Here is a 13,784-nt window from a genome sequence, read left to right on the forward strand (position 1 = left end):
AAACAACATACATACAGGCAATTTATCATATTCTGCATCTGAGGATGAAGGAGAGACAGTAGCACCAGGACTGGATGATAACCGTAAGGTACTGGAAGGAAAGTTGGCATCTGGCACAAAAAGGACCTGAGAATGGAAAGAGAGGCTATGTAAGTACCAAAAATCAGGCAAACCACTCAACAGTGTTTAAAGCAGTTACTGTTGACATCAACATAATGCTAGGTGCATGACTAAGACCTCGCTGGCTTTCATGGAACTCATAAGCAACTTGGGGCCTTCTAGACTAATCCATGAAACAATAATCAACAATATGAGTGTGTGCAGTGCAAAGGTATGGAATATACCTGTAGAAGCTGCAGGAACTCACCAAAAGGGATTTGGGTAGGGAGGGAAGAGCCTTCCAGGGAAGGGTACTAATAGTAAAAAGGAATAGAAGAGAGAGCAGCAGGGCATGCTTCTAAACATAACACTTTTGTCTGGAAGAAATGGAACAAATCCAGGCTTGCTAACTCTGAGCAGACCCTGAGTGCTAATGAAGTAAGGTCTTGATATGATAAACTGTACACATTAATGTCAATGCTCCCAATGCTTTCTCTTCCATCACTGTCTGGGTTATCGAAAAACAAAAATTAAAATCCTCCAAATTGCCTCCTTCTGAAAAATGTCCTAGTTCCCTAAATATGATTATGATCCTGTCATTCAACACTCTTTAGATGAGACCTGCTACATTTTGGCGTATATAAAATACAATCTTAAAATAACCACCTTTAATGTTATAAAACAGAGAATACAGAACTAATCATGTAACAACTTATACGTTACTCTCTCTCATCTTTCCAACCATAACTCTGTTTTAACTTTAATTATGTAAATCTCTCTTTAATACAGAAAAAAAGACTCTGAGGCCACAACAAAACATTATGATAAAGGTAGGAAAATAAACATGAGGGAGAAATTAAGTTTAGGACTGATTAGTACTGAATATATGGAGTCCCAAGTCACCAAACACCTGGTGAGAGGTGGGCCATAAAATTGGTTCTGAGTTTCTAAATAACCAAATCAGAGGGATAGATACCATTAGTGAGTAGAATACAACTTCCATAAGATAAAAACAAAACCAGTTTCTCCAAAATACAAATATTCTTCCATGAAGTCTTATAAAAAAAATATGTCCTGCATTGAAATACTTGTTCTTGAGAACACACTGATAGTAATACAATAGTCAGTTTGGGCGGACTGTTCTTTAGAACATCTTCAGTATGGTTTGGTGGCAAATGAAAAAAGTTTAGAGTTCCGTAAAAGCAATTTACAGAGCACTAAAATGATGCTGTCTTGGTAAACAGCTCTTATTTAACTTTTATATTTAGACTAGAGGAATGAGATGGATGACATTTCTTCCAAGCAATTGTCCATTCATATTTTTTTTGCACCTGAGCTCTTGACAAGTATTAGGCAACACGGTTGAGATTCTGTTGCCTGACATGTTCTAGGTGTCAAATCCAAGAGGTAATTCCTATGCTTTAACAGTTCACTGCACTAGAGGCAGAGATGACCATGGAGAGCTGGGAAGCTAAGCCAGACATGTGCTACCTCAACATGGAAGTGGGCCTGGGTCATGGGGAGGGGTGAAGTTTTCCTATTAACTTCAGAAAAGAACTCCAGGTCTGTTGCAACACATAGGCAAATGCGGGATTTGAAGTCCTACAGTTCTGTACCATCAAACAAAGCTGTTGTTATTTCAGCCTAGACATTTTTCTAGGCATGTGCCCTATGAATATAAAAACATTTTAAACCACACACACACAAGTCACTTCTGAGTGTGCTTAAGATAAGCTACCTGAGAAAGTACACTCTTTGCATATGCCTTCAAATTTGTTCTAAATATCTGAACTAATAGCCAAACTCAGGAACTCCTAAAATAATTTTTACGTTTCTGTTGTTTTTTAAATTTGTCTGTTACTGTTTCTGGTTTATTATTATTATTATTATATTTTTTGGTATCATTAATCTATAATTACATGAGAAACATTATGTTTACTAGACTCCCCCCATCACCAAGTCCCCCCAACAAACCCCATTACGGTCACTGTCCATCAACATAGTAAGATGCTGCAGAATCACTACTTGTCTTCTCTGTGTTGCACAGCCCTCCCTGTGCCCTCCCCCCATTATACATGCTAATCATAATGCCCCCTTTCTTCCCCCCTTCCCCCTTATCCCTCCCTTCCCACTCATCCTGTCCAGTCCCTTTCCCTTTGGTAACTGTTAGTCCATTCTTGGGTTCTGTGATTCTGCTGCTGTTTTGTTCCTTCAGTTTTTTCTTTGTTCTTATACTCCACATATGAGTGAAATCATTTGGTACTTGTCTTTCTTTGCCTGGCTTATTTCACTGAGCATAATACCCTCTAGCTCCATCCATGTTGTTGCAAATGGTAGGATTTGTTTTCTTCTTATGGCTGAATAGTATTCCATTGTGTATATGTACCACATCTTCTTTATCCATTCATCTACTGATGGACACAGGTTGCTTCCATTTCTTGGCTATTGTAAATAGTGCTGCGATAAACATAGGGGTGCAGCTGTCTTTTCCAAACTGGGCTGTTTTTGGTTTTTAAAGCAGCAAAACATCTAGAGTAAGATTTTAGTGCCATAAGCTGTCAGGTAACGTCCTCAGACAATTGTCTCTTACACATGGTCACCACTCAGCCATACCAATTTCCTTTCCTATCTTAAAAGGACCATCAAGTCAGTCTCTACAAGGGTGAGTCTCACATTTTCTGGGACAAATGCAGATAAAACCAGTTTTGACTTACCAGATCCACTTCATGCACCAAGACAGAGCATTTAAAAATCTCTGACAGCAAAATGACATCTACCATTTTTGAAAAGCTCCTCCACTAATTTCATTCCTCTTGGTTTCTTCTCTTTGCGAGCAAAACCATGATTGCAGCTGGGTCCTGGGACAGCTAACAGCATGTGAGTGTTTAATTATACAAGGGCTGGACAGCACAGCAAAGGCAAGAGGGGATGTCCAAGAGAATGTGGCCCAACCCCTAATTTCAGGGATTAGGAAACTGAGGTTCAAAAAAGGAAGTGATTTGCCCAAGTCAAACAGCTCCTACAGGCCAATCCCAACAAAAGCTTTGGGGCTTCTATTTCTGACATATTTACCATTACAGTAGGATGGTATTAAAAGAGTCCTTACACTTCCTATTGGCTACTGGACCTTGATCCAATACCAATACTTTGTTTATGGATATAGTAAAAGAAATAATGAATTACCCTAAATTATTTTACTAAGTTCCAGCAACTATAATCTTTAGCTTTGAGTTAGTAAATATATGCCTAGGTTCCCTGCTATGTTCAGTTACAGCAATACCCCAGCTTTAAAGAAACCTGGAAAGGCAATTGAAATCGACTACTAATTTTCCTAAAGATGAAAATTGATTTTTAAAAAATTTAATGCATATTTCCCCTAATTATTGGGTATATGAATTTGTCTTTTTGATAAGAACATATATACTGAAAGCCCAGTAATACAAACTGGCCAATTTATGGCCTCCTGCCTTCATGAGCTGCCCTTAGACAAAATGCAAAGAACAGTACCCTATTCCCTGAATGAATCTGTACATATAAGTAGCCGCATCTATCGTGAAAGAATTAAATGTCACCATAACACAGAGATGCAGGAAAATCCTTGAGTAAGTCAACAATGGAACCAGAATGTGCTCGTGACAATGGAGCAATTCTATGGGTAGGACTTGAAACTTGGCCTCAGCTAGGAGCCACCAATGACTGGGTCATTTACATTTATTAGCTGAACGTAGTTTTATAGTAAAAATATAAGAATGTTATTATGTAGAAAATGCTACAAAAGTTTTGCTGGAATAACCAACTGGCAAAAGGACCCAATTTTCAATTTCCTTCAGTTTAACAAATGAAGCATCAAAAACCTGGGAAAAAATTTGTGTGGCCTTTTCTAGATGGTCCTCCTGAATGTCTCTGCCTATGGCCAAATTAACTATTTTTGTCATGGTATCAAACCAAGACAAAAATGACAAAGATTCTGACTAATTTAAAATAAAATGATGGCTATACTATATTCCAGGAATAGACTAAATTGAAACCTACAATTCTAAATTAAGCATTCTAAGAACATCTATGTGATATTCTACAGGGAAAAAAAGTCACATTAAATTAACTTGTCTTGATGTCCTTTGGGAACACTTATAATATAAACCAATGACAGTTAAGTAAATTATGTTAATGACTTGTAAAGCATTCCTCTCTGAGCACTGCATAAGCTCTAGAATGCTGTCAGAATTCTTGGATCTACAGGAGAGGAAAGACTGAACAAATGCACATTACCACTAATGATAACCTACTACGTTAACAGTAAGGCATTAAAAATGGCACTATAAGAGAAATGTAAAATTTCTACAGCAATATTCAACAAGAAAATAATTACCTGGCCTGGAACAATAGTATGTGTGAAAAGTTTATTCAGTTCCACTAACTTATTGGGAGTGATGTTAAACTTCAGAGCTATGGAGTTCAGGGTGTCCTGGCTTCCAGCCTAGAATAATCAAACAAACAAGATTAAAAATATAAAGCAAAAAGCCAAAAACAAAGTGGACTTCCTTTTGCTGGATAACATCAATCAATTGGTGAAATGAGTGAATGAAAAATAGTTCTATACATACATACTATGAAAAAGAAATTGAATACATTTCTCAATTCTTTTTTTTTACATTTATATATCTATATCTATTTTGATACTGTTAATATACAATTAATTGAACAACATTATGGTTACTAGACTCCCCCTATTATCAAGTCCACCCCATATACCCCATTACAGTCACTGTCCATCAGTGTAGTAAGATGCTATAGAATCATTAGTTGTCTTCTCTGTATATACTGCCTTCCCTGTGTCCCCAAGCCCCTACATTATGTGTGCTAATCGTAATGCCCCATTCTCCCCCTTATCCCTTCCTTCCCACTCATCCTGTCCTGTCCCTTTCCCTTTGGTAACTGTTAGTCCATTCTTGGGTTCTGTGATTCTGCTGCTGTTTTGTTCCTTCATTTTTTTCTTTGTTGTTATACTCCACAGATGAGTGAAATCATCTGATACTTGTCTTTCTCTGCCTGGCTTATTTCACTGAGCATAATACCCTCTAGCTCCATCCATGTTATTGCAAATGGTAGGATTTATTTTCTTCTTGTGGCTGAATAGTATTCCATTGTGTATATGTACCACATCTTCTTTATCCATTCATCTACTGATGGACACTTAGGTTGCTTCCATTTCTCGGCTACTGTAAATAGTGCTGTGATAAACATAGGGGTGCATCTGTCTTTTTCAAACTGGGCTGCTGCATTCTTAGGGTAAATTCCTAGGAGTGGAATTCCTGGGTCAAATGGTATTTCTATTTTGAGTTTTTTGAGGAACCTCCATACTGCTTTCCACAATGGTTGAACTAGTTTACATTCCCACTAGCAGTGTAGGAGGGTTCCCCTTTCTCCACATCCTTGTCAACATTTGTTGTTGTTTGTCTTTTGGATGTTGGCCATCCTAACCATTTCTCAGTTCTTAATAAATCCACATAAAAGCAAAGTCTTAAATGCAATTCACTTCTGGGCTCCCTTATCTTCAAATTTCACTGTCCACTAATAGACTTCTAAACTAACTTTGGCACAACTTGGGAGTGTGGAGTAGAGGCCCAAAGGTTTAACAAACTGTAAGTAGAAAAGAAATAAAACATACATACAGTGCCCACTGAAAGGGGAAGTGGAACTCTCACTCTTCTGTTTGCCTGTCTCTTCACTGCACTATAGGCTCCTGGATGGTGGCATATTAATAGCTGTTTTCCCCAATCTCAGCACAGTGCTCAACACATAGAAGGCACTCAAATATTTGACAAATGAATATGGTAGAGGGCAAGGAACTCTGAAAGAAATTCAGATTAGCAACCAATAATTGTTCACTGTCATTAAAATGGCAATTTCCAATGATCAGCCAAATTAATGTTCTCTAAATTTATAGAACTTGGAATGTATGTCTGAGGTGTATATGTTTCTTTTCTAATAGAGGAGAAATAGGAATAAAGAAGACAGTGAGAAGATGTCATGTGAAACTTCAGAGTAAAAAAGCTCCATTCAAAAGAAGGCTGCTGTCACTAAACTACGTTTTCTACCTTTATCTTGCATCTACCTACCACTTCAGCATTTTATTAAATATAATAATAATAATAATAAGGGAGAAATGTGGGATTTACATATAAATCAAGTATAAAAATCAAATGAATATTCACATTTGACCTGATTGTTTATAGTTCATAATGCGTGATCAAAACCGAAAGTTTCTGTGATGACTGCCCTTGCACTGTTCACCATGTAAGAACTTATTCACTATGTAAGAATTTGTTCACCATGTAAGAACTTGTTCATTATGCTTCAGAAGTTTGGAGACTGTTGAGAATTAGGCTTGGGGTTGATTAATGACTGTGCATTGAGTCCCCTATACAGAATTTTATTGTTGTTAACAACCATTTAATCAATAAATATGAGAGATGCTCTCTCAATAAAAAAAAAAATTCAATCATCTCATCAATAATCAAGGAAATAAAGTGAAAACAAAGATTAAAAAAAAAAGAAGCCTGCTGTCCCTGGTGAGGTCAGTGCCCCAGGACAGACTACCTGTACAGGGTCACTCTGGTGAACTTTACTGAGCAGATCCCTTCTATAGACCTGGGTCAAGGCTGTGGCTGTCTGTATAAGCAGAACTAACTCCATCAGGTGAGCCTTTAATTAGGTGGAGATTTGAGGTGGCTGCAGGAGGCTATGGACTGGTAAAAAGATACAGATGTTGAACTAAACCCACGACTGCCCTTAGTATCAAAACCGGCTGAGTTACAGATTACACTAAAATTACCTCAAAGCATTTCTAGAAGATTAGGATATAAATACATATATTTTTTAAAAATCACTAAAAACTTAACAACATATGCCCCTACCTCTACATTGGGCAAAATCATCTCTACTAAAAATTAAACAAGTATTTTTATATATTCTTTTCTAGTATTAGATTTACATAAATCCAGTCCAGGGTTTAGAGTCAGTTCAGGATACAGATTAATGAGAATGCAGACTAGACCAGACCAGACTGTTGGATCTGGATTCCAGATCTGCCACTTGCTGTGTGACTTTGGGCCATTGGCTTAACTGCTCTGTGTCTCAGTTTCTTTATCCACCAAACAGAAACAACTGTATTTTCTTTTAGAGCACTTACTTCACAATAAATTCGCTTCATGGTTTTAATGAAAAAAACTTGTATAAGATACTGTATATAGGGAGCTCAGGGAAATAATCTAGAGTTGATATGTAAATATAACAACAAAGCCACAGGCCCCGGGGGGGAAACTGGTATCAATTAAATGCTTGATATTAAACAGAATGCTTGAATATCCACAGCTGTGGAGCAATATAAGCAATCTGGTAAGTGCTACCTAGCATGGTTCTCTAAATGCAAAGTTATGAATCACTTTTATTTCCAATGACAAGTACACAAAATAACTTGCCAAGGAAAACTAATCCCCATAACATATATCTCAAACAGGAAGACATATTCGTATTGCTAAGTTGATCACCTCTTTATATCAATTAATATGGGGGTTGATTTTTATTCTTATTACATTGTTAAGTATGTGTGTGAAGCATCTCCTAGCAAACAACGTACCTCATTTTCTTGGAGGAGCTTGTGAATCATACTCCTGGATACATGCATGGCTTTAGAATTAATATTGTACGATGACAATTCAATACTCCTCGCATACCTGCTATGAGGTGAGGCATTGTGCCAGGTATTGTGGAGATCACAAACATGTTATAGACAGTGATAACGTGAGATATATAATCACCCTGAACTTTCTAGAAAGGACTAGGAGGCCTCTGAACCACAGAAAGATGCCTAGACATGTTCTCAGAGCACTGAGCATGAAATGCCCATGCCAGAGCTCTTCAATGTGCTGCTACAGAGGCCTGGAGGAGATTTACCGTTCTAACAAACATGCCAGGGAGGGATCCGGCCTTGCTGCTTGCCTGATATAGAGCCTGGCATGGCACACAACTAACGAGTAGAGAATGAATACATATGAGGAAAACAAACAGACAGTGGCAAACAGCACTTCAGTTCCTTTTAGAAGTTAGAGAACACTCCTCAATAATGTTATTTCAAACTGAATTAAAACACATCCATAATTGAGTGCCTGCTTTGTGCCAGACCTAGGATAAATAGACATAACTCTGGTCTCCAGGAGCTCATGCTATAGTGAGAGAGATAAGCACATGGAAGATAATGTGGAGGTGCAATAATGGACACAGGCACAGAATTACTCATCTACTGATAGGTCTAACTCTGAGAGCACCACAAATACAATGTTGGCCAAGAAGGGGTCTAGTCTCTCTCCATGGGAAGATGAATCAAGGGACAAGACAGACATTAAAATAACAATCACACTATTACATAAAAAATGTTAAGCTGAGATAAATTATTTAAAGGAATATGATTTTATGAGACAGTAAAATAAATTGGTGGATGATCAGAAGGTAAGAATGAACATGGATTATCATGGAAAGAAGGTTCTGGGTTGTAGAAATGTGTGGATGATGGAGCCATTGTTTCTAGAAAAAAGACCAAATATGAAGGTCTAGATAGGTATGTTGAATAGGCAACTGAATCTATGATTTTGGAACTCAGAAAGCTTATTCGGTACAGAGACCTCAAATTCTCAAATTGGTCCTCACTGGCATACAATAAGTCATTCAAGTCACAGGTTTATATGAGATTGCCCAGGGAAAAAATATGGAGGGAAGAGAAATGACCTAAAGCAGGACTTCAGAAGCTCCATTATTTAATGGGTACACAAGAGAAGTGCAGCACAGAGGCAGGATGTGTCAGGAGGAAACATGTCAGTCCAGTATTAACAAATGTTTATACTTACAGTGTATTCCATGGTACCGTGTGGCTTCTGAACCACCATCTTCTTCTCTTTTTTATCATGTGTCTTGTTCTGATTGTTATCTGAAGAACAAAATATATGTAAATGAAAATTTCATTTTCAGGATTGGAGGCCAGAGTAATCTACAGTTTGTTAAAACTCACTTTCAAATTGACTAAAAAACAAAACACTAATAGAAAAATGGACCAAGGGCACAAATAGACCATACTCCTAAAAAAACATATTTCATCAGTGAACACCTGAATAAATGACTAATGTTAACTGTAACCAAACAGTACAAATAACAATGAGGTAAAATTTTATAGTTATTAAAGTGATAGTTTCAATGATAATTAATGTATGGTGAAGTTAGAGTAAAACTAGTACAATCCTGATATAAATGATATATAATGTAGATCAACACATCCATTAGGAAATGATCTGTCAGTATGTAAGAATAGCCATAACATTGTTCATTCTTTGACTCAGGATAAATTCCTAAGAGTAAGTTTACCAAGGAAAAATACAAAAAATAAAACTGCTAGGTGTCACAGCATATGGTTACTAGAATATTATTTATAATCATAAAACCCTGGAAAAACCTATATGTGCAACAACATATTAAGTTGCACCATAGGTTTTGCTGTTTTTATAAGTCAGAACTGGTCAACCTAATAGTTTGGCAGCTATCTGTAAGTCAAACTAATTGTTATTGTTAAATACATCTTAATATAGCAACCCAGATCTTGGAAACCAGAGAGAAATATTACAATGGATAATTACAATACTTTAAGTAACAAAAAATATAAAACTGAATTAACTAATTTGTATGTGATCAGAAAAAAAAGCAAATTAAGACAAGGTATCATTTTATACCTATTAGCATGGCAAAAAAATAATCAGAATGATGGATAATTCTAGGGTTGGCAGACATGTGAACTACTAGGAATGTAAACTGGTACAGTCATTCCAGCAAATTAAGTCTACAGAGCCCATATGACTCAGCAATTGAACTCACATTTATATATCCTTCCCCAGGAGGTATGTGCTTTATGTAGAGCATAGAGTGACCTATAGAGGGTGTACCTAACAGCATCATCTGTGTCAGTGCGGTGCTGGAGAGAAAGTAAAATGAAGTAGATGTGCTCTGGGATACTAGGCAGTAATTAAAAATAAGCAGGAAATGTACACTGCAACATGTTTACATCAAGAAACAGATTGGTATGTACAGAACAATATTATGTATATTTAAAAGAGATACACACAACCACACACATTTTTCAAGGCCATATCCAAATAAAAACCTGTACACACTGAACACTGTAAAATGGTGTGAAGTAGGAAGACAAACGGGAGTGGCGAATGAGTATAAAAGGGAATTAATGAATAATTAACAAGGAGTTCAGCTCTGACCAGTGATGACATGCCATGAACTGATGAGAAGTATGATTGACTCAGCACTCTGAGTTCCTACATCCCCCCATACCCGATCACCCAGATCAGCAGTATCACTGCATTTACATAACAAATATGAGCATACTGATGAGAACTGGAAGGTAACCCAAAAACATGAAAATAGTTAATTCACATGGGGTTTACCTGCCTTTGAGATATTTTTTTACATTATTTAATATTTAAAAAAAAGAAAAGAAAACAATAGATGCTGCCATTAGAGTCCTTTCCTAGTTATTTGTAGGTTCAATCAGATCTCTTCATAGAACTGCAGGACTCTGAAGATCTCTCTAGACTATGAAAAATCACCTCCTTACCTCAGGTAGACACATCTAAATTCCTTCGGGAAGATGAGACTACTGATTATGTTGTTTAGATCTCCAGATCTCCAGATTCTGTAGATTGGGAGATTCTACATAGACTACTGAAAAACTCCATCATGGTATTTTATAATTCTTATGCGCTAACTGGCATTCACTCCTTTTAATACCTCAGCTCCACTCTCTTTGCCCTGCACTCCTGCCTTTCTCATTGTCAGCATAAACAGTTGTAACTTTAGGTCTTCTTGCTTTGAGAACAGTCTCTTCACATCCTTTTGTAGGTGCTTCCTATTCTAGAGCCTAATCTCCTTTCCTATCGGTGGCAGCTTCTGGTCCATGCCCTTCTGTAAGCTGGGCATAATTATCTCTGGTCCCAGAGGGGGCACTGTTCCAAGCCACCAAGTCATGAGGTTCTATATTGCCCAGCTGTGAAAGAAGACTGGGTGCTGGCTGAACCGTTCAGGATAAACATAACTAAATACACCTGAATTAGTACAAAAATTAAATTACTTTCCTTTGACATAGGTGGGTAGGCCAGAACAATGTCACAGATAGTAATATTAAAAGGATCAAAAAAAGCCTTCCCATAAAACTAACTGCAAATCAATGATTAATGCATGCTTTACATATCCTTAATTTTGATCTTTCAAAGGGTGTCAGATGATCAGCTATGGAAGTACATTTTTCTGATAATATTCCTTTCTCTTAAAAAAAAAAAAAGAAGCAGTTCCTGTGTGGTGATCTCCAATAGGTTCTTCACAATGGTATAAAGGTCATATCAAAGTGTGGGCAAAGGGTTTGTTTGTGTTTATACAGAGGATCAAAGCCTAATTTGGCTACACAGAAAACGAATTAAGATACGATATGAAGAAGAACTTCCACCATCAACATCCTCTGGAAGAGTCATTCCAGAAGATGAACATCAAAACACTTCAACAAAGATCCTGGTAGCTGCAGTCATCCCACCGGTTCCTGGACTTGCCATGGGAATGAAGAAGGAGATATCTAAGCTGGCCTGTGCATACAGTAAAACAACAAATTTGACTGGATCTATACTGTCGGAACTCAACCAAGAATTAGGAGAAGTGCAAGTTGCAGTGCTCCAAAATCGTGCGACTATAGACTATCTACTGTTAAAAGAACACATGGGATGTGAACTGTTCCCAGGAATGTGTTGTTTTAATTTGTCTGATTTTTCTCAAACTATTCAAATTCAGTTAGACAATATCCATCATATCATTGACAAGTTTTCACAAATGCCTAGGGTACCTAACTGGTTTTCTTGGTTTCACTGGAGAGGGCTGGTAATTGTAGGTCTGCTTTTGTTATGTAGCTGTATTCCTATTATGTTAATGTATGTGCGCAATTTAATTAGCAGTTTAAAACCTATACATGCTTATGTTACTCTACAAGAATATATGTCAAAGAAATAATCAATCTTCCCATGTTTTCTTCCGTCTGCTACCTCTATAGCTTTTCTTCTTCCTTCCTAATTACAACCCTTTAGTAGAATTAGTGCCTCATATCGAAAGTTACCGAGTATCGTAATTCTTCCAAGTGGTAAAGATACCTCAAGACAAATGCTGGGCATAGAAGCCACAGGGCATAAATCTGCAAAGAAATAAAAAGCTAACCTTTTCAAAGAATATTGCTTCTGTCTCACTTACCAACTTTACATTTCCCTGTATGGCCCTGGAAGATGACTGGTTAGCCAGAGACGGGTAAGATTCCTCAAAGGAGGAACAACCTAAGACAGGCACAGTCTCGGGGCCAGCAGGTGAGAAATTGGGGATCAACAGAGGTGAGGCTTAGAACCTCACCCCCCCGGTTTTGAGAGAAATCTTCTGCATTTGTGGATGTTTTGTTGCCCTTGTCTAGCTTGGATTAATAATTAGTCTACAGGCACACTCCTGATCATCTACATTTGCCCTCTTACAGCACTAAATTATGTTTTCTACCTTTATCTTGCATCTACCTACCACTTCAGCATTTTATTTAAAAAAAAAATAATAACAATAAGGGAGAAATGTGGGATTCACATGTAAATCATGTATAAAAATCAAATGAATAATCATATCTGACCTGATTGTTTATAGTTCATGATGCGTGATCAAAACCGAAAGTTTCTGTGATATGACTGCCCTTGCACTGTTCACCATGTAAGAACTTATTCACTATGTAAGACCTTGTTCACCATGTAAGAACTTGTTTGTTATGCTTCAGAAGATTGGAGACTGTTGAGATATAGACTTGGGGTTGATTAATGACTGCGCATTGAGTCCCCTATACAGAATTTTATTGTTGTTAACAACCATTTGATCAATAAATATGAGAGATGCCCTCAAAAAAGAGCCTTCCTTCCAGAGTCTAAGATTTTTAAATTCTTGAGGTAAGGACCATGATATACTCATTTTTGAATATCATGTGCCATAATATGACACCTGGTGTATATGCTTGAATGAACTTCCCAATATAGATCAATGAGCCTGACCAACTTGATGCCAGGCAACATTTTCACTGATGGAACATCACACCAGAAAATCGTATCACACCATTAAAGCCACAAACTTAACAATGTGTTTTACAGTGGACTCAGTCTAGAAAGCACAAAATTGGTAAATTCCAAGGACCTAATTTAATGTCTTCAGTCATTATAGCACAAGATAAGGTTTCTTACTGCTTCCTACATATCTTTTTGCTGTAAGTTATAAGATGGCGAACTATGTGTCACAATTCAATGGAGTCCTGTGGACCTTACTAGATGGGCTCTGTGGCATATAGTCCACAAAGCAGTGGGGAGATTTTGGCCCTGCAGAGGAGGCTGAGGCCTCGGGAAAGGGTGGTTGGCTGCGATTCCAGTGTTTCAAGTGGAGATCATGACCATGCTAAGCACGTAACTATCTGGAACTGTCCCCCCAGTGACACTGATACATCTACTTTCAGCTTCAGGCCTCCTCAGACCCTTTTTACTTACCCCAATTCTAATGCCGCTCCCCAACTTCCCACTTACAGG

General features: G+C 37.5%; 1 protein-coding gene across 7 annotated transcripts in view; it reads right to left on the reverse strand.

Moving 5' to 3' along the window:
• NCOA7 (nuclear receptor coactivator 7) overlaps positions 1-13,784 on the reverse strand; it is a 152,801-nt gene that overhangs the window by 59,742 nt on the left and 79,275 nt on the right. For all 7 annotated transcript variants that reach the window (XM_036903886.2, XM_036903891.2, XM_036903890.2 and 4 more), the window contains 3 exons: positions 9,003-9,082; positions 4,469-4,576; positions 16-126 (listed from right to left, as the gene is read on the reverse strand). In XM_036903886.2, coding sequence (XP_036759781.2) covers positions 16-126; positions 4,469-4,576; positions 9,003-9,082 — 299 coding nt within the window. The remainder of the gene's footprint in view (positions 1-15; positions 127-4,468; positions 4,577-9,002; positions 9,083-13,784) is intronic.

The sequence above is a fragment of the Manis pentadactyla genome, chromosome 12, assembly GCF_030020395.1.
Source record: "Manis pentadactyla isolate mManPen7 chromosome 12, mManPen7.hap1, whole genome shotgun sequence".
In the NCBI taxonomy this organism is placed as follows: Eukaryota; Metazoa; Chordata; class Mammalia; order Pholidota; family Manidae; genus Manis; species Manis pentadactyla.